The sequence below is a fragment of the Mobula birostris genome, chromosome 7 (genome assembly GCF_030028105.1).
Source record: "Mobula birostris isolate sMobBir1 chromosome 7, sMobBir1.hap1, whole genome shotgun sequence".
In the NCBI taxonomy this organism is placed as follows: Eukaryota; Metazoa; Chordata; class Chondrichthyes; order Myliobatiformes; family Myliobatidae; genus Mobula; species Mobula birostris.
Window position 1 is genome coordinate 99,735,443 of NC_092376.1, and position 27,698 is coordinate 99,763,140.

General features: G+C 41.7%; 1 protein-coding gene across 1 annotated transcript in view; it reads left to right on the forward strand.

Moving 5' to 3' along the window:
- Positions 1 to 24,220, forward strand: part of lman2 (lectin, mannose-binding 2) — a 40,040-nt gene extending 15,820 nt beyond the window's left edge. The window contains exons 3-8 of the mRNA XM_072263532.1: positions 5,363 to 5,480; positions 13,462 to 13,541; positions 15,581 to 15,742; positions 16,444 to 16,558; positions 17,027 to 17,146; positions 22,742 to 24,220. Of these exons, the coding sequence (XP_072119633.1) occupies positions 5,363 to 5,480; positions 13,462 to 13,541; positions 15,581 to 15,742; positions 16,444 to 16,558; positions 17,027 to 17,146; positions 22,742 to 22,902 (756 nt within the window). The 3' untranslated portion in view covers positions 22,903 to 24,220. The remainder of the gene's footprint in view (positions 1 to 5,362; positions 5,481 to 13,461; positions 13,542 to 15,580; positions 15,743 to 16,443; positions 16,559 to 17,026; positions 17,147 to 22,741) is intronic.
- Positions 24,221 to 27,698: the final 3,478 nt, after the last annotated feature.

Below are 27,698 nucleotides of genomic sequence, written 5' to 3' on the forward strand. Positions count from 1 at the left end.
CATGATCACATTAATGGGTTTGTATTATAGATCACCCAATAGTCAGCAAGAATTGGAGGAGCAAATCTGCAGAGAGATAGCAGACAACTGCAGGAAACATAAAGTTGTGATAGTAGGGGATTTTAATTTTCCTCATATTGATTGGGATTCCCATCCTGTTAAAGGTCTAGGCGGGTTAGAATTTGTAAAATGTGTTCAGGAAAGTTTTCTAAATCAATATATAGAAGTACCAACTGGAGAGGATGCAATATTAGATCTCCTATTAGGAAACGAGTTAGGACAGGTGATGGAAGTGTGTGTAGGGGAACACTTTGGTTCCAGTGATCATAACACCATTAGCTTCAACTTGATCATGGATAAAGAAAGATCTGGTCCTCGGGTTGAGGTTCTAAACTGGAAAAAGGCCAAATTTGAAAAAATGAGAAAGGATCTAAAAAGCGTGGATTGGGACAGGTTGTTCTCTGGCAAAGATGTGATTGGTAAGTGGGAGGCCTTCAAAGGAGAAATTTTGAAAGTGCAGAGTTTTGTAAGTTCCTGTCAGGATTAAAGGCAAAGTGAGTAAGAACAAGAACCTTGGTTCTCAAGGTATATTGGAACTCTGATAAAGAAGAAGAGAGAGATGTGTGACATGTGTAGGAAACGGAGCAAATAAGGTGCTTGAGGAATATAAAAAGTGCAAAAAATACTTAAGAAAGAAATCAGGAGGGCTAAAAGAAGACATGAGGTTGCTTTGGCAGTCAAGGTGAAGGATAATCCAAAGAGCTTCTACAGGTATATTAAGAGCAAAAGGGGTAAAATTGGTCCTCTTGAAGATCAGAGTGGTTGGCTATGTATGGAACCAAAAGAAATGGGGGAGATCCTAAATGGGGTTTTTGCATCTGTATTTACTAAGAAAACTGGCATGGAGTCAATGGAAATAGGCAAACAAGTAGTGAGGTCATGGAACCTATACAGATTGAGGAGGAGGAGGTGCTTGCTATCTTGAGGCAAATCAGAGTAGATAAATCCCCAGGACCTGACAGGGTATTCCCTCGGACTTTGAAGGAGACTAGCGTTGAAATTACAGGGGCCCCGGCAGATATATTTAAAATGTCGGTATCTACGGGTGAGGTGCCAGAGGATTGGAGAACAGCTCATGTTGTTCTGTTATTTAAAAAGGCTCTAAATTTAATCCGGGAAATTATAGGCCGGTAATTTTGACGTCAGTAGTAGGTAAATTATTGGAAGGAATACTAAGAGATAGGATCTACAAGGGATTGGATAGACAGGGACTTATTAGGGAGAGTCAACATGGCTTTCTGCGTGGTAGGTCACGTTTGACCAATCTATTGGAGTTTTTCAAGGAGGTTACCAGGAAAGTGGATGAAGGGAAGGCAGTGTCGTCTACATGGACTTCATTAAGGCCTTTGACAAGGTCCCGCATGGGAGGTTAGTTAGGAAGATTCAGTCGCTAGGTGTACACGGAGAGGTAGTAAATTGGATTCGACATTGGCTCAATGGAAGAAGCCAGAGAGTGGTAGTGGAGGATTGCTTCTCTGATTGGAGGCCTGTGAATAGTGGTGTGCCACAGGGATCAGTGCTGGGTCCATTGTTGTTTGTCATCTATATCAATGATCTGATGATAATGTAAACTGGATCAGCAAATTTGCTGATGATACAAAGATTGGAGGTGGTGTGGACAGTGAGGAAGGTTTTCAAAGCTTGTAGGGGGATTTGGACCAGCTGGAAAAATGGGCTGAAAAATGGCAGATGGAATTTAATACAGACAAATGTGAGGTATTGCACTTTGGAAGGACAAACCAAGGTAGAACATACAAGGTAAATGGTAGGGCACTGAGGAGTGCAGTCGAACAAAGGGATCTCGGAATACAGATGCAAAATTCCCTAAAAGTGGAGTCACAGGTAGATAGAGAGCTTTTGGTACTTTGGCCTTTATAAATCAAAGTATTGAGTATAAAAGTTGGAATGTTATGATGAGGTTGTATAAGGCATTGGTGAGGCCGAATTTGGAGTATTGTGTTCAGATTTGGTCACCAAGTTACAGGAAGGATATTAATAAGGTTGAAAGAATGCAAAGAAGGTTTACAAAGATGTTGCTGGGACTTGAGAAACTGAGATAGATTAGATTATGAGGACACACAGTCCTTGTTTATTGTCATTTAGAAATGCATGCATTAAAAAATGATACTACGTTCCTCCAGAATGATATCACAAGAAAACACAGGACAAACCAAGACTAAAACTGACAAAAACACATTATTGTAACATATAGTTACAACAGTGCAAAGCAATACCATAATTTGATGAAGAGCAGACCATGGGCACAGTTAATAAAAGTCTCAAAGTCCCGATAGGCTCATCATCTCACGCAGGCAGCAGAAGGGAGAAATTCTCCCTGCCATGAACCTCCAAGCGCCGCAAACTTGCGATGCAGCACCATTGGAAGCACCCGACCGCAGCGGACTCTGAGTCTGTCCGAAAACTTCAAGCCTCCGACCAGCCCCTCCGACACAGCCTCTCCGAGCACCATCCTCTGCTGAGCGCTTCAACCCCACCCCAGCCGCCGAGCAACAAGCAAAACTGAGGACTCGGGGCCTTCTCTGGAGATTCTGGACCACAGAATAGCAGCAGCAGCGAAGCACGCATTTCAGAAGTTTCACCAGATGTTCCTCCATGCTCTCATGTCCATCTCCGTCAGATCAGGATTGTGCACGGCACCCTAATTGACAAATAACAGACATCACCACCGGAGTGGCTGCTGCGAGCTGCGTTGCGCTGCCATCTTCCCTGCAGAGAAAGGTTGAATAGGTTAGGACATTAATCCCTGCAGCATAAAAGAATGAGGAGAGATTTGATAGAGGTATATAAAATTATGATGGGTATAGATAGAGTGAATGCAAGCAGGCTTTTTCCACTGAGGCAAGGGGAGAAAAAAACCAGAAAACATGGGTTAAGGGTGAAGGGGGTAAAGTTTAAAGGGAACATTGGGGGGGGGGCTTCACACAGAGAGTGGTGGGAGTGTGGAATGAGCTGCCAGATGAAGTTGTAAATGTGGTCTCACTTTTAACATTTAAGAATAACTTGGACAGGTACATGGATGAGAGGTGTATGGAGGGATATAGTCCAGGTGCCGGTCAGTGGTACTAGGCAGAAAAATGGTTCGGCACAGCCAAGAAGGGCCAAAAGGCCTGTTTCTGTGCTGTAATGTTATATGGTTCTATCCACATGATAAATGCCTCTCATCATCTTATACACCTCTATCAGGTCACTTCTGATCCTCCATCACTCCAAGGGGAAAAGGCGGAATTCACTCAACCTATTCTCATAAGGCATGCTCCCCAATCCAGGCAACTTCCTTATAAATCTCCTCTGCACCCTTTCTATGGTTTCCACATCCTTCCTGTAGTGAGGCAATCAGAACTGAGCACAGTACTCCAAGTGGGGTCTGACCAGGGTCCTATATAGCTGCAACATTACCTCTTTGCTCCTAAACTCAATCCCACGATTGATGAAGTCCAATGCACCATATGCCTTCCTAACCACAGAGTCAACCTGTGTAGCAGCTTTGAGTGTCCTATGGACTCGGACCCCAAGATCCTACACACTGCCATTAATACTCTATTCTGCCACCATACTTGACCTACCAAAATGAACCCTCTCACACTTATCTGGATTGAACTCCATCTGCCACTTCTCAGCCCAGTTTTGCATCCTATCAATGTCCCGCTGTAACCTCTGCCAGCCCTCCACACTATCCACAACACCTCCTAACTTTGTGTCATCAGCAAATTTACTAACCATCCCTCCACTTCCTCATTCAGGTTATTTATAAAAATCACAAAGAGTAGGGGTCCCAGAACAGATCCCTAAGGCACACCATGGGTCGCTGACCTCCATGCAGAATATGACCCGTCCACAACCACTCTTTGCCTTCTGTTGGCAAGCCAGCTCTGGATCCGCAAAGCAATGTCCCCTTGTATCCCATGCCTCCTTACTTTCTCAATAAGCCTTGCATGGGGTACCTTATCAAATGCCTTGCTGAAATCCATGTACACTACATCTTCTGCTCTACCTTCATCAATGTGTTTAGTCACATTCTCAAAAAAAAATTCGATCAGGCTTGTAAGGCACAATCTGCCTTTGACAAAGCCATGCTGACTATTCCTAATCATATTATGCCTCTCCAAATGTTCATAAATCCTGCATCTCAGGATCTTCTCCATCAACTTACCAACTCACTGGTCTATAACTTCCTAGGCAATCTCTACTCCCTTTCTTGAATAAGGGAACAACATTCACAACCCTCCAATCCTCCGGAACCTCTTCCGTCCCTATTGATATTGCAAAGATCATTGCCAGAGGCTCAGCAACCTCCTCTCTCACCTCCCACAGTAGCCTGGGGTACATCTCACCCTGTCCCGGAGACTTACCCAACTTGATGCTTTCCAGCTTTTCAGTCCATTGTAAGTCATCCCTACAATCACCAAAATCCTTTTCTGTAGTGAATACTGAAGCAAAGTATTCATTAAGTACCTCTGCTAACTCCTCTGGTTCCATACACAGTTTTCCACTGTCACACTTGATTGGTCCTATTCTCTCATGTTTTATCCACATACTTGTAGAATGCTTTGGGTTTTCCTTAATCCTGTCCACAAAGGCCTTCTCATTGGCCCCTTCTGGCTCTCCTAATTTCATTCTTAAACTCCTTCCTGCTAGCCTTGTAATCTTCTGGATCTCTGTCATTACCTAGTTTTTTGAACCTTTCATAAGCTCTTTCCTTCTTGACTAGACTTACAACAGCCTTTGTACACCACAGTTCCTGTACCCTACCATCCTCTCCCTGTCTCATTGAAACATACCTTTGCAGAACTCCACACAAATATCCCCTGATCATTTGCCACATTTCTTCCATACGTTTCCCTGAGAACATCTGTTTCTAATTTATGTTTTCAAGTTCCTTGATCTGTTTTTGTTTCGTGAATGTATCCTCGTGCATGTTAAGTGGCAGCAGACCTACATGCTCATGCATGTAGGTTTGGAGTGAAGTTGATAAATAGGGTAGTGGGTTTCTTCCAAGAAAGATTTTATTTATTGTAGTTTGTTATTTTCATGTTAGTCTTTAGGGCAGCTTCTTCATTCTGAGATTACATAAATGGCAGAAATTAAATTTGTCAGCTGTTATGGTGGGATTTGGTGTAACTGACTTTCATACACATCTGCAAATTGCTAGACATGAATCTAACCACTGTACTGCCACCACCTCTACAAATTCTAACTTTTACAGCTTATGTAATTGATTATGTAGAGAGCAAAACATAATCTTTTTCTGTAAGGTCTCAGCCATTGTTGTCTCTCTTGGCAGCCTTGTTACCTCAAAGACTGGGAGCTTCATGTCCAGTTCAAAGTTCATGGAGCAGGGAAAAAGAATCTTCACGGTGATGGGTTAGCTGTATGGTACACAAAGGATCGATTAACACCTGGTACAGTATTTCTCCTATGTTATCAGATTGAAGTGTGAGTAGGAACTGAAATCCACTGATTTTGTATGCCATGAATAAGAGTTCAGATATTTGAAAAGTGGTATATGGTGATGATGCCTTATGTAAATAGGGAAACTTAACTTGAGAAATTTATCTTAACTGCAGTTACAACCCCGGCCTCATCTTACAGAGAGAACTTGCATTTATATTGTGCAATAGAAGACACTTAACAGCAGTCCCTGGTGTAAGATAGCTGATACAGTAGCCAATCTGTAAGTCGGGCTTGAACAGTGATTGTGAATGGAAAACTGTAGCGTTGTTGGCAGTTAAGTATGGAGAAGAGCTCCCTGATTTGCTCACTGTTGCAGAACCTTTTGCTTTGTATTCGAACTCAAATCTTTGCGCAAAATACTTCCTTTGAATTGTATGTCCCTGTTTGCAAGTCGCAATTTTGCCAGGCTGATTTTGTCCATCATCCTTTGCTCAGCTTCCTTGGGTGTGGATGGAACCATATGTGATTGTAAAATAACAGGCTTTTGACAAGCCATCTGGAACAGATGATCTTGTACTAGGCACAGGATGCAACTGAATAGCAGCTGTAATTCTACAAAACAAAAACACACACTAATATTTGTTTATCCACCCCTGCAGAAGTTAAAGTTATTTTCCATTCTTAATTTGGCTGTGCTGAAAAGCATTCATTACCTATTCCCAGTTTTTCTTGAGAAACTGTTAATGTGGATTCCTGTCAAGCTCCAGATTGAGGAGTAAAGACATTCTCACACTGCTGTTAGGGAGTTCTAAAAGTTTAACCCAGAGTTTGTAAAGAGATGATATTTCATATTCAAATTAAAACAAAATTGCCTTTGAGGGAGCCTGATGATTTTTCTTGCATCTGTTGCCATTAGCATTAGAATTGGGTTAGTATCTGCCCTGAAGGAAATGACGTTTGATAGTGCAGTCTCATTTATTCACATTGATTTAAAACTTTCTGATCAAATTGCTGACGTCTCTTGTTGCCAGTGAGTAAAGCATTGGCAGACTATCCACGATGGGAAGAGGTCCGTTGTATCTCTGCTCAAAGGTGTGTATGTGGCGCCATGGTAGCACAGCAGATAGTGTGACGCTGTTACAACTCAGGATGTCAGACTTTGGAGTGGGGTTCAATTGTGGTGTTATCTGTAAGGAGTCTGTACATCTTCCCCATGGAATGTGTGGGTTTTCCCTAGCTGCTCTGGTTTCCTTCCACAGTCCAAGGACAAATGGTGTAGATTAATTGGTCATTGTAGGTTAGAGTTAAATTGGGGTTGCAGAGTCAGAAAGGCCTACTATCCTGTACCCCAAAAATGAGAATCTGTGCTAGCTTTGGACATGGAATAATAGAGAATTCATTTTAACTGAGTTTGACACTACTGAATTTGACACTCAGTGTGGAGCCCTAGGATTTTGCTTGTTTTCCTGCTTGTGCTGTCAAAAGCAGTCCTCTTGGAAGCCATGAAGTCATATTGGATTGATATTAAAATGTTTTTATCATTCCCAAAAGATCCGACTGACAGGACTGACCTTACCAAGTGAACACTTCCAACCTGGTTTTGAATATCATGATGCATCGACACCGCTCAATTTTAGCATTTCATTGACTGCAGTTATCACTTTTCTCTCTCACTGACCCAGTTTCTTTATGTCCCTTTGCTGCATTTTCTTCCTTATCAGTGACTTAGATGAGTTGGCTTAAGCCAGTCATTCTGACAACCAGGTAGGTCATGCCCCTGAATTTTACCTGGTTAGGCTTAGGGCTTTAAATGCATTTGAATATTTTTGCCTTCCAAAACTGCTCAAACTCTATGAAACAATTCAAAGTTATTTGAATTGCTACATTGATGTACATTAAAATGCTACATCACCTAAAATTTTTGTAACAGCAGAATTTGCCACTAGTCCTTGCCTGCACAAGCAGCACAGTGCTAGTACACATTTCATAAATTGTCAGAGAAGCTTGACCTATGGGTCAACAACTGGTTTGGAACTTGTTTATGTTGAATCATAAACATGGTGGTATTATCTTGCTGAGACACTTACCTTGCAAGCTCAAGTCCAATGTGGTACTCAGTTACCTAGATTATGATGCAATCTTGAAGAACTGAAATCCAATTTCTTTTCAGTCTCTCATTGAGACTTTTGGCAGGAGGCTTGGCCATTTCAAGTAACATGAATTGATGCAGCCTTTATTTCAATAATGGGCTGGTAATTGTTGCCTCTGATATTCTTCATTCAACTTTGCCCACCTTCATTTTCTATGTAGTTTACTGTGTTGTAATATTGTGGATCTTAATGCAATTATGAGTCCTCTGAGTTGTACTATTCTCTGATTCTTTTGTTCGTCTTTTAAGTCTCTTTTACATTCACAGCTCTGCTGGTAAGCGCATCAAGTACTGCAAGATTATCCCATCAGCGAGTTGTTTGATAGTGATGGAGCTGGACTCATTACGTATCATTGTTGTATTGTTGCCTGGACTCATTACATACCATTGTATCAAGGTGGTGCCTGATCCAACAAATTGAGCGAGTGTTTATCTTGGTCATTTTTATTGGATCACAAGACCCTGCTGGACATTTAACATGTAATACTGCAAGTCGGTTCAGTGGTGAGGCCAACAGTGGGGGAGCTGCATTGCCGTGGCAGTGGAGTTGCCTGTAATGTAGCAGCCTATTGTCGCTGTCCAGGGAAGAGAGCAGGGGTTTTGCTGGGCGTGCTGAGTTGGGAACTAGCCCCTCCTGTCAGTGCTGCTCTCCAGTGTTCACTCGGTGGAAGAACAAGCTGGACCAGGATAATCTGCAGTCGTGCCACTTCGGGATTTGGGCTATATGTTTTTCTGAAATTGTAACTATATTTGTTATTTATGCCATTTGCTGTGTGCTGTTGGTAATGTCTTTTGCACCTTGGCCCCAGAGGAACGATGTTTCGATTGGCTACCTTCATGTATGTGTGAATGATAATTAAACTTGAACTTATGCAGTGCATTTCTCGGTAACATGGACTTGATGCGTACTGCACGGTGTCATTTGAAATTGTCCATACCGGTTTAGTGGCATAGGAACTGGCAAGGTTTATCCTGTGCAATAGCATTTTGTTTACATACCTTTGGATACAGCACAGTTAATTCACCATAATTCTCTAGGAGTTGAGGATGCCATTGTCTTCCTGCTGAACCGTGTCTACGCCCACCTGGACAAGCCAGCGAGCACTGTGAGGGTCATGTTTTTTGATTTCTCCAGTGCGTTCAACACCATCTGCCCTGCTCTGCTGGGGAGAAGCTGACAGCGATGCAGGTGGATGCTTCCCTGGTGTCATGGATTCTTGATTACCTGACTGGCAGACCACAGTACGTGTGCTTGCAACACTGTATGTCCGACAGAGTGATCAGCAGCACTGGGGCTCCACAGGGGACTGTCTTGTCTCCCTTTCTCTTCACCGTTTACACCTCAGACTTCAACTACAGCACAGAGTCTTGTCATCTTCAGAAGTTTTCTGATGACTCTGCCATAGTTGGATGCATCAGCAAGAGAGATGAGGTTGAGTACAGGGCTACGGTAGGAAACTTTGTCACATGGTGTGAGCAGAATTATCTGCAGCTTAATGTGAAAAAGACTAAGGAGCTGGTGGTAGACCTGAGGAGAGCTGAGGTACAGGTGACCCCTGTTTCCATCCAGGGGGTCAGTGTGGACATGGTGGAGGATTACAAATACCTGGGGATACGAATTGACAATAAACTGGACTGGTCAAGGAACACTGAGGCTGTCCACAAGAAGGGCCAGAGCCGTCTCTATTTCCTGAGGAGACTGAGGTCCTTTAACATCTGCTGGACGATGCTGAGGATGTTCTACGGGTCTGTGGTGGCCAGTGCTATCATGTTTGCTGTTGTGTGCTGGGGCAGCAGGCTGAGGGTGGCAGACACCAACAGAATCAACAAACTCATTCGTAAGGCCAGTGATGTTGTGGGGATGGAACTGGACTCTCTCACTGTGGTGTCTGAAAAGAGGATGCTGTCTAAGTTGCATGCCATCTTGGTCAATGTCTCCCATCCACTACATAACGTACTGGTTGGGCACAGGAGTACATTCAGCCAGAGACTCATTCCACCGAGATGCAACACTGAGCGTCATAGGAAGTCATTCCTGCCTGTGGCCATCAAACTTTACAACTCCTCCCTTGGAGGGTCAGACATCCTGAGACAATAGGCTGGTCATAATTTACTGGCATAATTTACGTACTACTATTTAACTATTTATGGTTCTATTACTATTTATTATTTATGGTGCAACTGTAACGAAAACCAATTTCCCCCGGGATTAATAAAGTATGACTATATAAGCATTACATTTTGTAAAATAATTATGTTTATGTAATTGGTTTGCTCTCACTCCTTTCGACTTTCTCAGTGAAATATTTGTACATATACCTAATGTAGGCAGATAGAACTGAATAACTTGGAGTTGGGAGTTGAATTGTTTTACCTACTATTCGTCCAGTGTAAAGCTGAACTTGATCAAGCCTTTATATTCTGGGTGCCATTAAGCAGTTTCTACTAAAGTCAGACAAGCCATCCTCAGATAGTGAAAAAAGAATTTTCTTCAGATGTATGATCTGTCTTTGATTATCTTGGGTGAGAAGCGCTAGGATGGCCTTATCTCAGAGCATTGTGTAAGAAGGCCATGAAACATTTCTTCACAAGAAGAAAAGTGGAGCTGAAGGATGGAAGAGATGAAAGTTGGAGGCGGAGGAAGCCAAGAAGTCGAGCAAGTTCTTCATGCCCTTCTTTGAAAAGCCTGGAAAAAAGTAGTTTGACACATCCCATGGAGCCGCCTGCACCTGCTACAAGTTTGTTAGAATATGAAGGTGGATCAAGTACAAATGCGTCACAAGCCGAGGAGGAAGTCAAGTCAGGTAAATCCGAGTATGATGAGATTAAGAGTGAGGCTGACATCTTGATTAGAATCCTTCACTGCATAAAATTCCTTGCGACTCAGAACCTGGCTTTGTGAGGACACAGGGAGTCACTTCAGCTAGACGATGACTTCAATGTGGGAAATTTCCTTGGCTTACTGAAACTACTGGCCATCTTTGACCCTGTCATAAAAGAACACCTCACTCATTTGGAAAGTCATCCTGGATCCACGTCTTATCTTTCACCAGCTGTCCAGAACGAATTCATCCACATGGTGGCATCCACTGTTCGCCAGAGTTTACTGAGAAGCATTCGTAAAGCCAAGTACTATGGTCTCATGTTTGACTCGACTCCTGATAGGCACACCGTGAGCAGATGTCAGAGTAGTGAGGTATATGGAAGTTGATTTTGAGAGGAAAACAGTCCGTGTCAGAGAGTTCTTCCTTGGTTTTATCCAGATAAGCCAGAAGGATGCTGAGAGCTTGGTTGAAGACATTTTGAAACAGCTAGAGAAGGACAAAATGGAGCTACAAGATTGTTGGTCACAGTGCTATAACAACGTTACTGCGATGGCTGGACGCAGAAATGGTGCTTCTCAAAGAATAAGTGAGAAAAACAACCTGGCAGTGTTTGTGAATTGCAACAATCACTCACTCAACTTGGTGGGTGTACATGTAGCCAAGCAGGATACAATGATGGTCTCGTTTTTTGGAACCATGAAAACTCTCCATGTATTTTTCTCTCGTTCAGCACAGCGCTGGGAAAACCTCAAAAACGCTGTGCCTGTGATTGTTAAGTCGGAGTCCGAAACCAGGTGGAGTACAAGGACAGAAGCAGTGAAGCCTGTCAGCAAGTACCTTGAGGAGATACTTCAAGTTCTCCAGGACATGATAGACAATGAAAGCGAGACCAGTGAAACAAGAAGTGACGCAAGCAACTGTACAACCACATGTTGAGTTACGATTTTCTGATTTTACTAGGATTTTGGGACGAAGTACTCATTCGCATTGAACATATTCAGAAGAGGCTGCAGGTTCCTAACATGAACTTCCACGATGCTGCCCTGGATTTGAAAGCCCTCCGAGATCATTTTCATGATGAAAGAGAAGTGTTGGTCGATGAGTCACTCGACGAAGTCGATCTCTGTCAAGAATAGAATATTGAAGTTGAAAGACGTCAGAGACGAAAGAAACGAATGGCTGATGAGAACTTGAGAAATGCTGGGTTAACAGCTAAGGAAGAAATGGAGAGAGTCATGAAGGGAACACTCAACCATCTTCACAGAGAAACGGATTAAAGGTTCACTCGTTTGCACAACACTGACACCAAGTTTGGGTTCCTTCTCGATGTTGAGGGACTGTGTTATGGCGCCAACAGTAACGCCCTAAAGAAGAAGTGGGAAGATTTGGACGAATTGTACAGCTCTGATGTGGATGGACAGCAACTATATGAAGAAATTTTGGATTGCAGAATGTTGCTATCAAAGCGGGTCGACATTGAAATTTCAAGACCTGAAGAGCTTCTTGAATTGCTATTCAGATAATGCTAACCATCACAGTTCCCATTGCCAGCTGTGAGAGATCATTCAGCAAGTTAAAACAAATACTTTCGTATTTGAGAGCCTCATGGGTCAAGGCAGACTCTGTCATCTTGCTCTGCTGAGTGTAGGAAGAGAAGAAACTGAAAAAACTGACTTTGATCACATCATAGACCAATTTGCATCAGTGAAAGCAAGGAAGGTGCGGTTATAATTTTCATGTAGTGCCATAATTTGTTAATTAAAAGATTAACAAACTTGAGTTGTATATTTGAGCTGATATTATGGTAAAGTTACCTAAAAAGATGGGTGTCAGATGTTTGGATAGGGCGCAATTTCAGTGCTTGCCATTGGCGCTATTTTCCGTAGGTAAGCCCCTGATGACCCACAGAGTGAAGCACTTTGCTTCAACTTATTCTTGTTTGGAAACATGCCCTGATACCAAAATCAAACTAGCTTTGCAACTACGTTCCCCAACTCATCAAAAACCTTTACAAATCCTCTGAAGGAGCCTACACACCTTTTTTCTGTATACTGTTACTGACTGTTCATCTCCTGCAGCTGTTACTTACCTCTATAGCCCCTCCCCATCCTGTTGCTTCACCTTCATGCCTTACAGAAAAACAATGCTGTTTAAGAGTAAGTGGTGTGCCACTTAGCCTTTGCAGCTCAGGCTAAAGTACTGCAGTGTATGCTAAACATTGCAGAATCTGTAAATTCTGGAGGAAATTTACAACCTAGAATGGTGCCTTACACAATAGTCAGTTTCTTTAAACATGTCAGTCTAACCCAATGCTGATCATCTGGTATTCACTTAAGCAGTTCTGAGTTAAGATTGGAGGAGCATAGTCATTAATTAGCAATTCTGTTCAGGACCTCGGTGATTTTCCTCAGTTCCCTTTCCTTTTTCATAGTTGTTGAAACTGGCTTGTTTTCCCAGTGGTTTCTTAACTACCCAGGTCACTATGATTTTTTTAAAAACTATTTATTTATATAAATGCACAATTTTGTAAGAGTGAAAATAATAATCTAGGTGAGATATTTAATCCAAGGATCCAGCAACTCATTCTGTTACGTACGGCCATGTGAGGTTGCTGTAATATTAAATATTAATTCTGTAAATCATTGAACCGTAACTCATCAGGAGTCCGTTCAAAAAAGCAGGAAAGTTCAGTGTTTCAATTGTTGTTTAATAATATTGCAATCAGAATATCCCTGTTTGTGAGGTAGGCAAGCGGTGGTTTCATTTGCAGCTGGCACCTACTTGAATTTGCATATTTTGAGCAGGAGGGAAGCAATAATGGGGTAGAATTGCAATGAATTCTTGGTTATGTATGCAATCTTATTTCTTCCTCCTTCAGCCAACCCTGCTATTTTGCAGAAAGGTATCCAATAATGAGTGATTCATAAAACATGCTTGGTGACACCTATTACAGCAGGAGCGCATGTTGAGGATCTAAGTGCAGAAGTTCACACACCCTTTCATTTTTACTTGCAGGCACCGTATTTGGAAGCAAAGATATGTTCCATGGTTTAGGACTTTTCATTGACACATACCCAAATGATGAGACTGCTGATGTGAGTGCCAGGTGATACCCTAACCTTGTTCTATGACTGCTCTGTTAATACCTCTTAAACTTAACGTCAACAGATTTATGGTTGGTTATCAACTTGAGGTTGTCCACTTGAACAATCCACTTTAGGTAGCCTTTGAAAGAGATTTAACAGAAGTATTCAGTTATGAAAGGACTTGCAGTGGTGTGTCTGATTAAATGAATCAGTAACAGAAGAACATAGATTTGGAGTGGTTAAAGAGCTGTAATTAAAGAATTTTATAACTTCAAAATATGATTTGGTGATCACAACCTGAAAAAGCGGCAGAAGTGCATTTGGTAGCATCTTTTCAAAGGGATTTGGATATAGGTATAATTCTAAATAGGAAAATTTTGCAGTAGAGTACTACTACATTGTGTGCTATGATTCTGTTATCATACAGTAGTTAGTTTTATGCACACTATTCGGCCCCAGATAAAAACAATCACCTGTAAATCACGAATTTATCAAGTCTCAATTCTCAGCTCCATTTGTGTCGTAGCATGAATGGCTTCCCTGCAGCACTTTCTCAACCTGGTGTTAAGCACTGTCATGACTGTTTACATACTATCTATGGGCAGCTAAATTTGAGCATCATGCCTTCCTGGTTGATACAATTCAAAGGACCATTTTCTTAACATTTCAGAGTCATTCTGCAGAATTGTTTTTATTGGCATTACAGATAATGCTAGTGCTTAATATCCATTTCTTGGTACTCAGAAGAAAATGGGAGAAATGTAAAATTTCTTCATTGTAGCAGGTTATTTGAAGGTGCCATGCTTCAGCATGCTTGCTAATGTGATGGCCACCAAAAAGGGCTTAATTTGGAAGGTCATTCAGTTAGTACTTTTCGTATTTCAGCAATCTCTGGTTTGTTCGAGACTTCTGAAATTCCTGTCCTTTCAGCTAAGTTAGTAGCAGTCAAGTGTGTATTCAACCCCAAATGAGAACATGTTGTATATAACTTCGTAATGTTGAGGCTCGGTAGCTATTTGGACTGAAACTCAATCTGTTTTCTGAACATTAGGATCAGAGGCAATGCTCAGAAAAGCATTGAGTTTTCCCAAAATTGCTCCCCAATCTTGCTCCTTCTGCCAGCACCAGGTCATGGTGGAAGCACCTCCCTGATATATTCAACGATGGAAGTTCTTTTCAGAACTTCAAGAATGTAAAATGTTCATATTCCTATTTAAAGGGGGGATGGTGACAATGGTAATTTATTCTATATTTATGTTTGCTTTTAACCGTGATACATGACATAGAATTGTTTAGAACATAAGACTCTAGGAATTATGCTATTAACTTATCAGTGTATCATTTCCTTGTATATTTAACTGACTTCTCCATAAATATTTCCCTCAGCGGCTCTAAATGCTAACAAGTTCTGTGTGATAGCCACTTTTGCACGCATTCCTTGCTGGATTTGTGCATCCATTGTTAAGGGGACCCAATGTCTGATGGTCTGAATTGCCTTGTCTTATCAAACCACACAGTTTTGAAGACCTGTTGAAGAGGAAAGAGCCTTGTTAATGAAATTTATCAGTATTAGTCTTGGTTGTTGATGATTTGCAAACTGAATTTCAATGCTAGCCTGAAATATTATTCCCATGCTTTCCTTTATGGCCACCCACTATTATAAATGCATGTTACTGATACTCTGACTCCGTACCAATTGTTTTCTTTTTATCCACCTTCCCTGTGTTGGCATTGATTTCTGGTCATTTAACATAACCATTGTAAAGTTCATGTTCCTGACCAGTTTATACCCTCTGTAATGTCGTCCAACCATTTAACTCCCAGCAGGTCCTCTTGCCTCTGAACTCCCCGAGTTCCATTGTTCTACCATGGCAACTGTGCATTTAATTGTATTATCCCCAAAATCTGAAATTCACTCACTCAAACTACCTGACTCCCTTTGAAGTCTTTCCTTAAGCACTTCATCAGCTCTTCTAATGTAGTTTGGGGTTCTCAATTGTCTAAGGATTTCTTTATAACAATGTTAATAACCTGTCATTTGTCTACAGCGGGTTTTTCCCTACGTCTCAGCAATGGTCAACAACGGATCTTTAATGTATGACCATAGCAAAGATGGGCGCACCTCTGAGCTTTCTGGATGTCCAGCAGAACTTCGAAATGTTGACCACGACACTTACTTAGCAATTCGTTACTCAAGGGGCAGATTAACAGTAAGTGACAGATGTTCCCAATATCTAGCTTTAAATAACCGACCCCAGAGTGCGGGCTATCTTTTCTGAGAGTATGGGTCTTGTAAGTCTCTTCTTCACAATACAGTGGAAGGAAGTTTTTATCTACTTTTAAGAAAAAGCTAGATGGATTCTTACAAAACAAGAGGGGGCAAAGTTATCAGGTGTAGGTGGATTATCTGGATCTATTGGATTGAGCATGATCTCATTGAATGGTGGAGGAGGCTTAAGACTTCGCTCAGTAAGACGGCCTGTTCTGCTCCTAGCTTGTCATCAAAGTTATGTGCTGTGTTGTATGACATTGGCAATCATAGTGTTCTACATGACCATGATTGTTCTTGGCAAATGTTTTCTACAGAAGTGGTTTGCCATTGTTTTCTTCTGGGTAGTATCTTTACAAGACGGATGACCCCAGCCATTATCAGTACCCTTCGGAGATTGTCTGCCTGGCGTCAGTGGTCACGTAACCAAAACTTGTGATATGCACCAACTGCGCGTACGACCGTCTCCCACCTGCTTCTAAAAAGATAATATGCCCAAAGGTGACTTGCAGGCTAGCGGAGGGAAGGAGCACTCTACACCCCCTCTGATAGAGGTGTATCCACCCCAGCATATAGTTTATATGTTTGTAATTTTCCCATTAGCAGTTCCTCAGTTGTTTGAATTTTGTTACCTATTCTCAGGTGATGACAGACGTTGAAGACAAGAATGAGTGGAAAGAGTGCATAGATATTAGTGGGGTGCGTCTTCCCACTGGGTATTTCTTTGGTGCATCTGCAGCTACGGGAGATCTGTCAGGTAGGAGCAACTTTTGGCTTTATTACCTTATTGTAGTGTGTATTGCACATTCAGTACTAGTACTCCTACCTCTGAGATGATAGACTATGGATTTAAGTCTTCCTCCTCAACTCGGCAGAATTGAAGGAATGCTGCATGATAGGAAGTACAATGTCATTAAACAATGCCTTTTTGTGCTTTTGGATAAACAAAATACTACTCGGCTCTCTGAAAGGGAGTAGCGGAGTTGTCACTGGCATCATGGACAATATAGCCTGATGTCAACTGCACAAGTCATGTTGCCATCTGGAGTTATTGTCTGAAAATTACCCTCCATGTATTCTGAAGCCTTTAGAGATTATGTAAATCACTTCCCTACGTAGATTTCACACATTAATTTTCAGTTATTCCCAATCTGATGACAAGCTTGAGATGCAAAGGTACTGGTACTTGAAAGAGTTTTGTATTGAAATATTCCATTTCTTTCAGACAACCACGATATTATTTCCATGAAGCTCTACCAGCTGACTGTGGAACACTCACCTGAGGAGGAAAACATAGACTGGACAAAAATTGAGCCCAGCGTCAGCCTTCTCAAATCTCCTAAAGGTTTGCCAAGTCCTTAATTTTTTTTTTCTGAAGGAAGGATGAAGTAGACAATAAACAACAGGTGCAGGAGTAGGCTATTCTGCCCTTCGAACCAGCACCGCCATTCACTGTGATCATGGCTGATCATCCACAATCAGAACCCTGTTCCTGCCTTCTCCCCATATCCCTTCACTCCGCTATCTTTAAGAGCTCTATCTAACTCTTTCTTGAAAGAATATAGAGAATTGGCCTCCACTGCTTTCTGAGGCAGAGCATTCCACAGATCCACAACCCTCTGTGTGGAAGAAGTTTTTCCTCAACTCTGTTCTAAATGGTCTACCCCTTATTCTTAAACTGTGGCCTCTGGTTCTGGACTCCCCCAACATCGGGAATATGTTTCCTGCCTCTAGCGTGTCCAATCCCTTAATAACCTTATGTGTTTCAATCAGATCCCCTCTTATCCTTCTAAATTCCAATGTATACAAGCCCAGTCGCTCCAATCTTTCAACATATAACATTCCCGCCATCCCTGGAATTAACCCAGTGAACCTACGCTGCACTCCCTCCATAGCAAGAATGTCCTACCTCAAATTTGGAGACCAAAACTGCACACAATACTCCAGGTGGGGACTCACTAGGGCCTTCTACAACTGCAGAAGGACCTCTTTGCTCCTATACTCAACTCCCCTTGTTATGAAGGCCAACATGCCATTAGCTTTCTTCACTGCCTGCTGTACCTGTATGCTTACTTTCAGTGACTGATGAACAAGGACACCCCGATCTCGTTGTACTTCCCCTTTTCCTAACTTGACACCATTCAGATAGTAATCTGCCTTCCTGTTCTTGCCACCAAAGTGATAACCTCATATTTATCCGCATTAAACTGCATCTGCCCATTCACTCAACATGTTCAAGTCACCCTGCATTCTCATAACATCCTCCTCACATTTCACACTGTCACCCAGCTTTGTGTCATCTGCAAATTTGCTAATGTTACTTTTAATCCATTCATCTAAATCATTAATGTATATTGTAAATAGCTGCAGTCCCAGCACCGAGCCTTGCAGTACCCCACTAGTCACTACCTGCCATTCTGAAAAGGACCCGTTAATCCCTACTCTTTGCTTCCTGTCTGCCAACTAATTTTCTATCCATGTCAGTACCCTACCCCCAATACCATGTGCTCTAATTTTGCCCACTAATCTCCTATGAGGGACCTTATCAAAGGCTTTCTGAAAGTCCAGGTACACTATATCTACTGGCTCTCCCTTGTCCATTTTCATAGTTGCATCCTCAAAAAATTCCAGAGGATTAGTCAAACATGATTTCCCCTTCGTAAATCCATGCTGACTTGGACTTATCCTACTACTGCTATCCAAATATGCCTCTATTTCATCTTTTATCTTTTATAATTGACTCCAATTATAGTTGAGGTAGAGACCTACGTAGAGCAGTGAATAAAACAACTTTATTGGATTACTGACCTCTTGGTTCCCAGACCACATTCCCATGCCCGCACATCCTTCTCTGGCCGTTAAATAAAAACTATAATAAATTTTGATTTACCTTGCACAGTGAAAGAAAATGAGAACTGCAAATTCTCAAAGCAGTGACAAATAATTGGAAAAATTATTCAAATCTATTTAAAGCAACAAATAAACTTTTTTTTATTACAACAAAAGCAATTTTAGAGCACACATTAGTTGACCAAGTGTTAAGTTCATTGCTTTTTCACCTTTCAATGAGATGGATGTGCTTGGTGTAATGATATTAGCTTCTCAACATCAGGCTGAATGCCACTCAAGGACTCTCAGATCCCTACATTGAGTAATTTGCAGTCTGTTTTGTTGGTTTGAAAGAAGTGAACGACTGCACTGAAATCACACTCCACTACATATGATGTTGGAAAGGCAATAAAAACCATCCTGACCTTTTTCCACAGTGCAGGATGGTGTTCAGAAATTTCTATCTACAGCCGAAAGTCTTCATATGATTTTTTGAACCTCGACTTCAGCTCAGAGTTATTTTGTAGCAACATCAGTTCTTCCTCCATTCTTTCTGTTAATTCTTCATTACAAGTATTCAGGAAAGGATTTATTACCTAATCTGTAATGTGGATTGAAAGGAGATCCTGAAATCTTTCTGACATGTCTGTATGCAGCTCGCCCAGATGGGCACAGTATGCATCATCTTGTATTCTTGTCTTCCTACTCAGAGAGGCTTGGAAATTGGAAAAGGTCATGACGGCCATTGTTACACTTAAATAGGGCTAACCTGAACAGAAATGTGGAGAGGATTGATTTGAACTATGCTTTCATCTTTTGAGGCAAGCATAACAAAGAAGCAAAGATTCATTGCCTGGTAAAGTTGAGCAAGTCCTGTTCTCCTATGCATGTCACACAATGTGTCCTCCATATTCTTGACATTTCATCGATTTGTTTTTGAGCAGAGTTGTCACTGAGCAGAACCACTTAATTGTTTGCTCTGGTGACTCGTGCAAAACCATATTCAAAACCACCTTTGCTGTTGGCAGAATCAGTTCTTCTCCAATTGTATGGAGCTTTCCAGATTTATCAATGAGCAATGAAGCATACAAGCTATCACTGTTTTATTGTGAAGTACTGGTAAACATGTTTTCAAGTATTTCCCATTTCTGAAAATTTTCACAAAGTGATTGAAAACAAGCTAAGTTTCTCTTCAAATATTCAAGGAGCCAGAATGGTTTCATTGCATCATTTGAAAAAACTTTTTAACTTTTTCACACAACAGACACATTGGTTGCTTGGTTCTGGTATAAATCCATATTTCAGATACTCCACACTATGCTGTCCAACTTCAAGCCCTGCGATCAATAAATGTTAAAGTTATGATGCCATCATAGTTCAGGTCTAAACTGACTCTCTGCCTGAAGGTATATATAGTGAGGTATTGATATCTCGGTTGGGCATGGACTAGAGAAATGTGGTCAAGACCATTCACAAGGGAAGATTCTGAACTTCACCCATTGAACACCATAGTCTAATTCAGAGGAATGTATGGGAATCATAATAGCAAACACTGTACTGCAGTACTGAACAGCAATAATGCACGGACCGGGTCTGAAAATAACACAGTATTTTCAATCCAGATTTCTAATAGTATGCCAGGTGACATGTGTCACATGACTTTTCAACAAGTAGAACATGCTTTGAGCAAAGTCCAAGAGAAAAGTGGGTTAGCAAGATCTGAGGTAAGTAGATGATCATTGTAATCAATTATGAGGCACTGAGGATCAAATGCTTATAATAAGTAATTCATTTCTTAAATTAAGTCTGAGGAGGAGGAGAAGATGGCGGCGCGATGCAGCGTGCGCGGCCACTTCAATGGTGATGTCTGTTATTTGTCAAGTAGGGTACCACTTGGGGAACCACTGAAGTAGCATTAGGATAAGGAAAGGGTATTTTCTGGATCTAAATTTCTAATCTAACGCTCTGGTTAAGATATTTACTGCTATGCCACAGTATTTCATTTTAGTTCTGTAAGAGCCGTCTGTTCTGCATGTTTGGGTTTGAGCTAAAGATAAGGCTGTGTTGTTCAACTTAGAAATGTTGTGTCAGCCAATCAGGATAGTGGAATTTGGAGAAGATTCTTGAGAACGCTGGGCAGAGAGATCTTTGTGACAGACACTGGTGTGGGTCGAGGACTTTTTGGCGGGAGCTGGGAGAAGACAGGAGGGAAGATGGCTGAGGATGCTGTCCCTGTTACACAAGATGCTTTGTGCAGATGAATGGCTTCGAGCAGGAAGGGCCAATACTCCCGTGGGGAAGCCCGTTTGTTCGAGATGATTTCGAGTGATATTCAGAAGGTAGTGTGAACTTTCACACAGACAGTCCAACGCGTGAGTTAAAGACGGCTTGAAGATGAGCTCCAACTTGTGTGCATATTTGGACTCAGTTAACTGTAATGGACCCTTTTCATTTTCTTTTTTTCCCACTAACTGTTTGATAAAGCTGACATATGTAAATGCAGTTTCTTTATAATTGTATTCAGTGTACAATTTGTTATTTTTTGCCAACGGCTAATAGCAGAGGGACAATATTTACATAGCATTCAGACAGATCGGGGTTCGGGTGGTCACAACAACCCAATTTCCCAGTTTTGGTGGGACCGAAGTCACACCAACCCTAGACGTACGGAGTCTGAGAAAGGTGGTTTCCTCCCTGCTGAGTCCAGCGGCTGTTAGCGAGGGGCTAACGAGCTGCATCTCGACAAACACCTGGCATAAGGCGTTTCACTAATTCAGAAGTTTTAGTGAAGTTTTCCTGCAATAGATCAGTAAATTTAAAATGTTGCCAGGTGCAATACTTGCACTGAGTGCAAGCCTAGTTTCCCTTCATTTTTAGATTGATTCTCAAGCCCATTTGAAATGGGTCAATTAAAAATTTTAGAAATGGTTATAGCATGAAAGGGGGCCAATTGGTTCATCAGATCCATATCAGCTCTATGCAAGGGCAGCTCCCTCTGCTTTTCCATGTAGAGTAGCTCCAGTATTTCTGTCATCTCTGAAATCATTGGTGTAACTCATGTCTGACTAACGCTTTGTTCCATCAGGCTGGCTACAAGAGCTGGATGCCATTCTCTGACTGGAGTCAATAAAAAAAAAGTTCATCATAACTTCCTAGCTCCAGTACCTATTCCCTCTCATAATAAACCCTAACTCTGGATCTCACTGAATTGAATTGAATTGACTTTATTACTTACATCCTTCATATACATGAGGAGTAAAAATTTTTGTGTTTCCTCTCTGTCTAAGTGTGCAATGTGCTATTTATAGTAATTTGTAATAAATAGTATGCACAACAGAACAGTCAATATAGCATACAAATACAATTGTATCAGCATGAATTAATCGTGAACTAATGGATTGGTAGAAGAAGCTGTCCCGGAGCCTGTCGGTCCTGGCTTCTATGCTGCAGTACTGTTTCCCAGATGGTGGCAGCTGGAACAGTTTGTGGTTTGGGTGACTCAGGTCCCCAATGATCCTTCAGAACATTTTTACGCACGTGTCTATGTAAATGTCCTGAATAGTGGGAGGTTCACATCTACAGATGCGCTGGGCTGACCACACCACTCTCTGTAGAGTCCTGCGATTAAGGGATGTACAGTTCCCATGCCAGGCAGTGATGCAGCCAGTCAGGATGCTCTCAGTTGTGCCCCTGAAGAAAATCCTTAGGATGTAGGGGCCCATACCAAACTTCCTCACCACACAGCCAGTATGTACAAGACCACATGAGATCCTCGGCAATGTTTATGCTGCGGCAGTTCAAGCTGTTCTTCCTCTCAATCCCAGATCCATTGATACCAGACCTTGTGTTACCTTGTGCAATGTGAGGGGGGAGGGGATGGTCTTTGGGGTTCTGATGATTCTATCATTAATTCTATGGGGTTTCTTGTTTAGTGGATGTCTGTGAGGAGTAATTTCGGGTTGTATGCTATATACACTCTCTGATATTAAATTGAACTATTTGAACCCAATATTTCATCCAGTGGGCAACCATTTAATTTAGGTACAAGCTGCTTTTATATATGGTAAATGCCCTACAGAAATTGCAATCCTGTGGTATTTTTGTCTTGCAGATAACATTGATGATCCAACGGGTAATTTTCGTAGTGGGCCACTGACTGGTTGGAAGGTCTTCCTGCTGCTGCTTTGTGCATTGCTTGGGATCATTGTGTGTGCAGTGGTGGGTGCTGTGGTCTTCCAGAAGCGTCAAGAGCGCAACAAACGATTCTACTGAATGACAAGCTCTGCAGCAGGCCTTTAAAATGTGAAGTGTTCCTTTTCTACACTGTGGTTTGTATCACACAAGGTGTTTATATCCAGAATGGAGAAGACAAATCAAAACTATTTTCATATGTTTCTATCATAGGTATGGGACTTGTGATATTAACAAGTAGAGAAAACAATGAACGGATATTACACAGCTCCCTCCCTCTGTCACTTTCTGATGGGGACCGTGCTTCCTTTTTTAACAGACATGGTTGTTAAGAGTACAAATGATTTGGGTTTTTTTTTTTTAAACTATTCCTGAAATGTTGGGCTTGTTTGACCTGATTCCTTTATCTACCGAACCTACCCTTCTATCAGATGCGCAGTCATCAGGTTGAGAGTTTGCTTAAGTGGTTTTGTTCTTAATTGGGGCTGCATGTTCTGATTCTGTTCTGTTGCTTTCTCCAGATTAGCCCCTATCCTGTTCATTGTTGCTCAGAGTCTGCCTCTGGCTTTACCACTATTTGAATTTGATTCTGGCTTGCACTCTGGCTCTGACCTACTGCTCTTGCTCTCAAAGGCACACTAGTGTGGAAGCAGGAATGGATTGGGAATTTCAGAAGTTCCATTTTGGTTGTGGAAATTTGTTTAGAATTTTAACAGTATTGGACACAGGACAGTTAATGAGTTGTGGCATGTTTCCCCTAACTTTCCCAAATGGGGTTCAGTAAACATTCAGCTATTCTGTTCAGAAACTGTGCTGTGCCATCCACTCATCACTAGCTTTGAATCAAGACACGGGCCATTTTTTGTAATGCCTTTTTTAATCCTGGAACTTTAAAATTTTTATCTTCATCCTGATTCTTTTCTCTTCCAGTGATTTACAGCTTTAAATCCCAACATTGTTATCAACTGGCTGCTGCCTCCTGATTTAATTTTTTTTAAACATCACAGTAGGATCTTTTATTATTGAACTTCAGTGAAAGGAGCAAACTCTAGTTTCATCCTGCCATGTTAGAAGGATTAACAAAGTGATTCTATTTTAATTGAGTTATACAAGCTGCTGCACTTATCAGAAGTTATATTGGGATTGATCAGCTTTTAATGAACTGATGTATTTTCTTGCACTCTTCTGTGGGCCAGGGAAAAACTGTTTTAAACCTGATGGCTCCTTGATAATCAGTTCACTTGGGCAGTGCATAGGAAGTTGAAGATGTTCATCTTTGGGAAAAGGCAACAACACAAGTTGTATTCGTGTGTGATTGTAGTTACAGTAATGTAAATTGGAATGTAAGGAGCAACTTTGTGTGATGGGTACTGATAGAAATAAACTATTTCCCAATTGCCTTTGGCTTGAGACTTTATTCTTCCCTTTAATATCTAATGTTTCAGCATTCAAAGCTACTTCCTTGAACTCTTGACCTAAGGAAAATTAATGTATTATTCTGGTCAAATTCTTTTGCTCCAAAAATATTTGTCTGTTGGATTCACAGTGATCTCTGAAATAATTGTTTGGTGAGTTCCTCCTGCTCCTTGTGTATTTTTAATATTGTTTGTACTGAGAAGGCTTTTGTGCAGTGCTGTCAGGTATGGAGTTAAGAATTATGATTAAAGATAAGGTGTTAATTGTTGGTATTCATTCTCCTAAAACCAAGCAATTTGCATGCTATTTACCACCTAGCAGCCAAAGCCAGAGAGTTGTCCAGCTTCTGCAGCATATTGGCTTTAGACTACTTCATGTGAAAAGTTAATCAGGAGCCAAGCACTGCAATCATCGCAAGCTTTAACTTTTCTGGTATTTAAAGTGGAGGGAGTTGAGTATGAGAAGCAGAGCGATATGGAGAAAGAGCTCAGAGGAGGAGTGGAGGCCTGCATAGATCAACCATGATCACATTGAATGGTGGAGCAGGCTTGATGGGTCAGATGGCCTGCTAGTGTTTACTTCTGTATCCCCAGGTAATTTGGTTCTCTCCACATGATATTGAGGAATATTGAGAGCATCTGATAGTGTTACAGCATTTTCTGCTGTAAGACTATTGCTTGTATAATAATGCCCTTTTACAAAGTACTAGAAGCCTCACTGGTTATGCTACACAGATGGAAGTGTGAGCACATGCCATTCATAAATGGGGAATGCCATGGTGAGACTCAGATACAGGGAAACCTGGCATTGCTGTTGTATGTAACTTGCATTTGAAATTGTCGCTCTTTAAGCAAAAATATTAATGTAGCTTTAATGCCACAAAAAAGACTTAGCATGGAGTAGTTTCCAAGCCCAGAATTGTTCATGCACTGTCATTACAGAGGTAACGCAGTCAAAACACATGAACAACTTGCTATTTATGAGGGGTGATTGATAAGTTCATGGCCTAAGGTAGATGGAGTTAATTTTAAAAAACCTAGCACATTTATTTTTCAACATAGTCCCCTCCTACACTTACACTTAGTCCAACGGTTGTGGATCCCTTCTTTGTAGAAGTTGGCTTCTTGGACCTCCAAAAGTAGTCCACAGCAGAAGTGATTGATAAGTTCGTGGCCTGAGGTAGAAGGCGATGAGTTATACAGCGCTCGCTACTTGCACTTGCAGTTCAATTCTTTGAGTGATTATACAGAAAGTTTGAAGTTAATCATCCACAATCAGTACCCCGTGCCTGCCTTCTCCCCATAGCCCTTGACCCCGCTATCATTAAGAGGTCTATCTAACTCTTTCTTGAAAGCATCCAGAGAATTGGCCTCCACTGCCTCCTGAGGCAGAGCATTCCACAGATCCACAACTCTCTGTGTGGAAAAAGTTTTTCCTCAAATCTGTTCTAAATGACCTACCCCTTATTCTTAAACTGTGGCCTCTGGTTCTAGAATCCCCCAACATCAGGAACATGTTTCCTGCCTCTAGCGTGTCCAATCCCTTAATAATCTTGTATGTTTCAATCAGATCCCTTCTCATCCTTGTAAATTCCAGTGTATACAAGCCCAGTCACTCCAATCTTTCAACATATGACAGTTCTGCCATCCCTGGAATTAACCGCATGAACTTCCGCTGCACTCCCTCAATAGCAAGAATGTCCTTCCTCAGATTTGGAGACCAAAACTGCACACAATACTCCAGGTGTGGTCTCACCAGGGCCCTGTACAACTGCAGAAGGACCTCTCTGCTCATACTCAACTCCCCTTGTTATGAAGGCTTTCTTCACTGCCTGCTGTACCTGCATGCTTACTTTCAGTGACTGATGAACAAGGACACCAAGATCTCGTTGTACTTCCCCTTTTCCTAACTTGACACCATTCAAATAATAATCTGCCTTCCTGTTCTTGCCACCAAAGTGGATAACCTCACATTTATCCGCATTAAACTGCATCTGCCCACTCACCCAACCTGTCCAAGTCACCCTGCATTATTCAACATCCTCCGCACATTTCACACTGTCACCCAGCTTTGTGTCATCTGCAAATTTGCTAATGTTGCTTTTAATCCCTTCATCTAAATCATTAATATATATTGTAAATAGCTGCGGTCCCAGCACTGAGCCTTGCAGTACCCCACTAGTCACTGCCTGCCATTCTGAAAGGGATCCGTTAATCCCTACTCTTTGTTTCCTGTCTGCCAACCAATTTTCTATCGATGTCAGTACCCTACCCCCAATACCATGTGCTCTAATTTTACCCACTGATCTCCTATGTGGGACCTTATCAAAGGCTTCCTGAAAGTCCGGGTACACTACATCCACTGGCTCTCCCTTGTCCATTTTCATAGTTACATCCTCTAAAAATTCCAGAGGATTAGTCAAGCACAATTTCCCCTTCGTAAATTCATGCTGACTCGGACCGATCCTGTTACTGCTATCCAAATGTGCCGCTATAATTGACTCCAGCATCTTCCCCATCACTGATGTCAGGCTAACTGGTCTATAATTCCCTGTTTTCTCTCTCCCTCCTTTCTCAAAAAGTGGGATAACATTAGCTACCCTCCAGTCCTCAGGAACTGATCCTGAATCTATGAAACATTGGAAAATAATTACCAATGCGTCCATGATTTCTAGAGTCACCTTAAGTACCCTGGGGTGCAGACCATCAGGCCCTGGGGATTTATTAGCCTTCAGTCCCATCAGTCTATCCAACACCATTTTCTGCCTAATGTGAATCTCCTTCAGTTCCTCCATTACCCAAGGTCCTCCAGCCACTATTACATCTGGGAGATTGTTTGTGTCTTCCCTAGTGAAGACAGATCCAAAGTACCTGTTCAGTTCGTCTGCCATTTCCTTGTTCCCCATAATAAATTCACCTGTTTCTGTCTTCAAGGGCCCAATTTTGGTCTTAACTAATTTTTTCCTCTTCACATACCTAAAGAAGCTTTCACTATCCTCCTCTATGTTCTTGGCTAGCTTGCCTTCGTATCTCATCTTTTCTCCCCGTATTGCCTTTTTAATTATCCTCTGTTGCTCTTTAAAAGTTTCCCAATCCTCTGGCTTCCTGCTCATCTTTACTATGTTATACTTCTCTTTCATTTTTATACTATCCTTAACTTCCCTTGTCAGCCACGGTCGCCCCTTACTCCCCTTAGAATCTTTCTTCCTCTTTGGAATGAACTGATCCTGCACCTTCTGTATTATTCCCAGAAATACCTGCCATTGTTGTTCCACTGTCATCCCTGCCAGGGTATCTTTCCAGTCAATGATAATAAATGTGACTGCTTCTACCTTAGGCCACAAACTTATCAATCACCCCTGCTGTGGGCCACTTCTGGAGGTCCAAGACGCCGACTTCTACAAAGAAGAGATCCGTATGCTCTACGACCGCTGGACTAAGTGTATAAATGTAGGAGGGGAC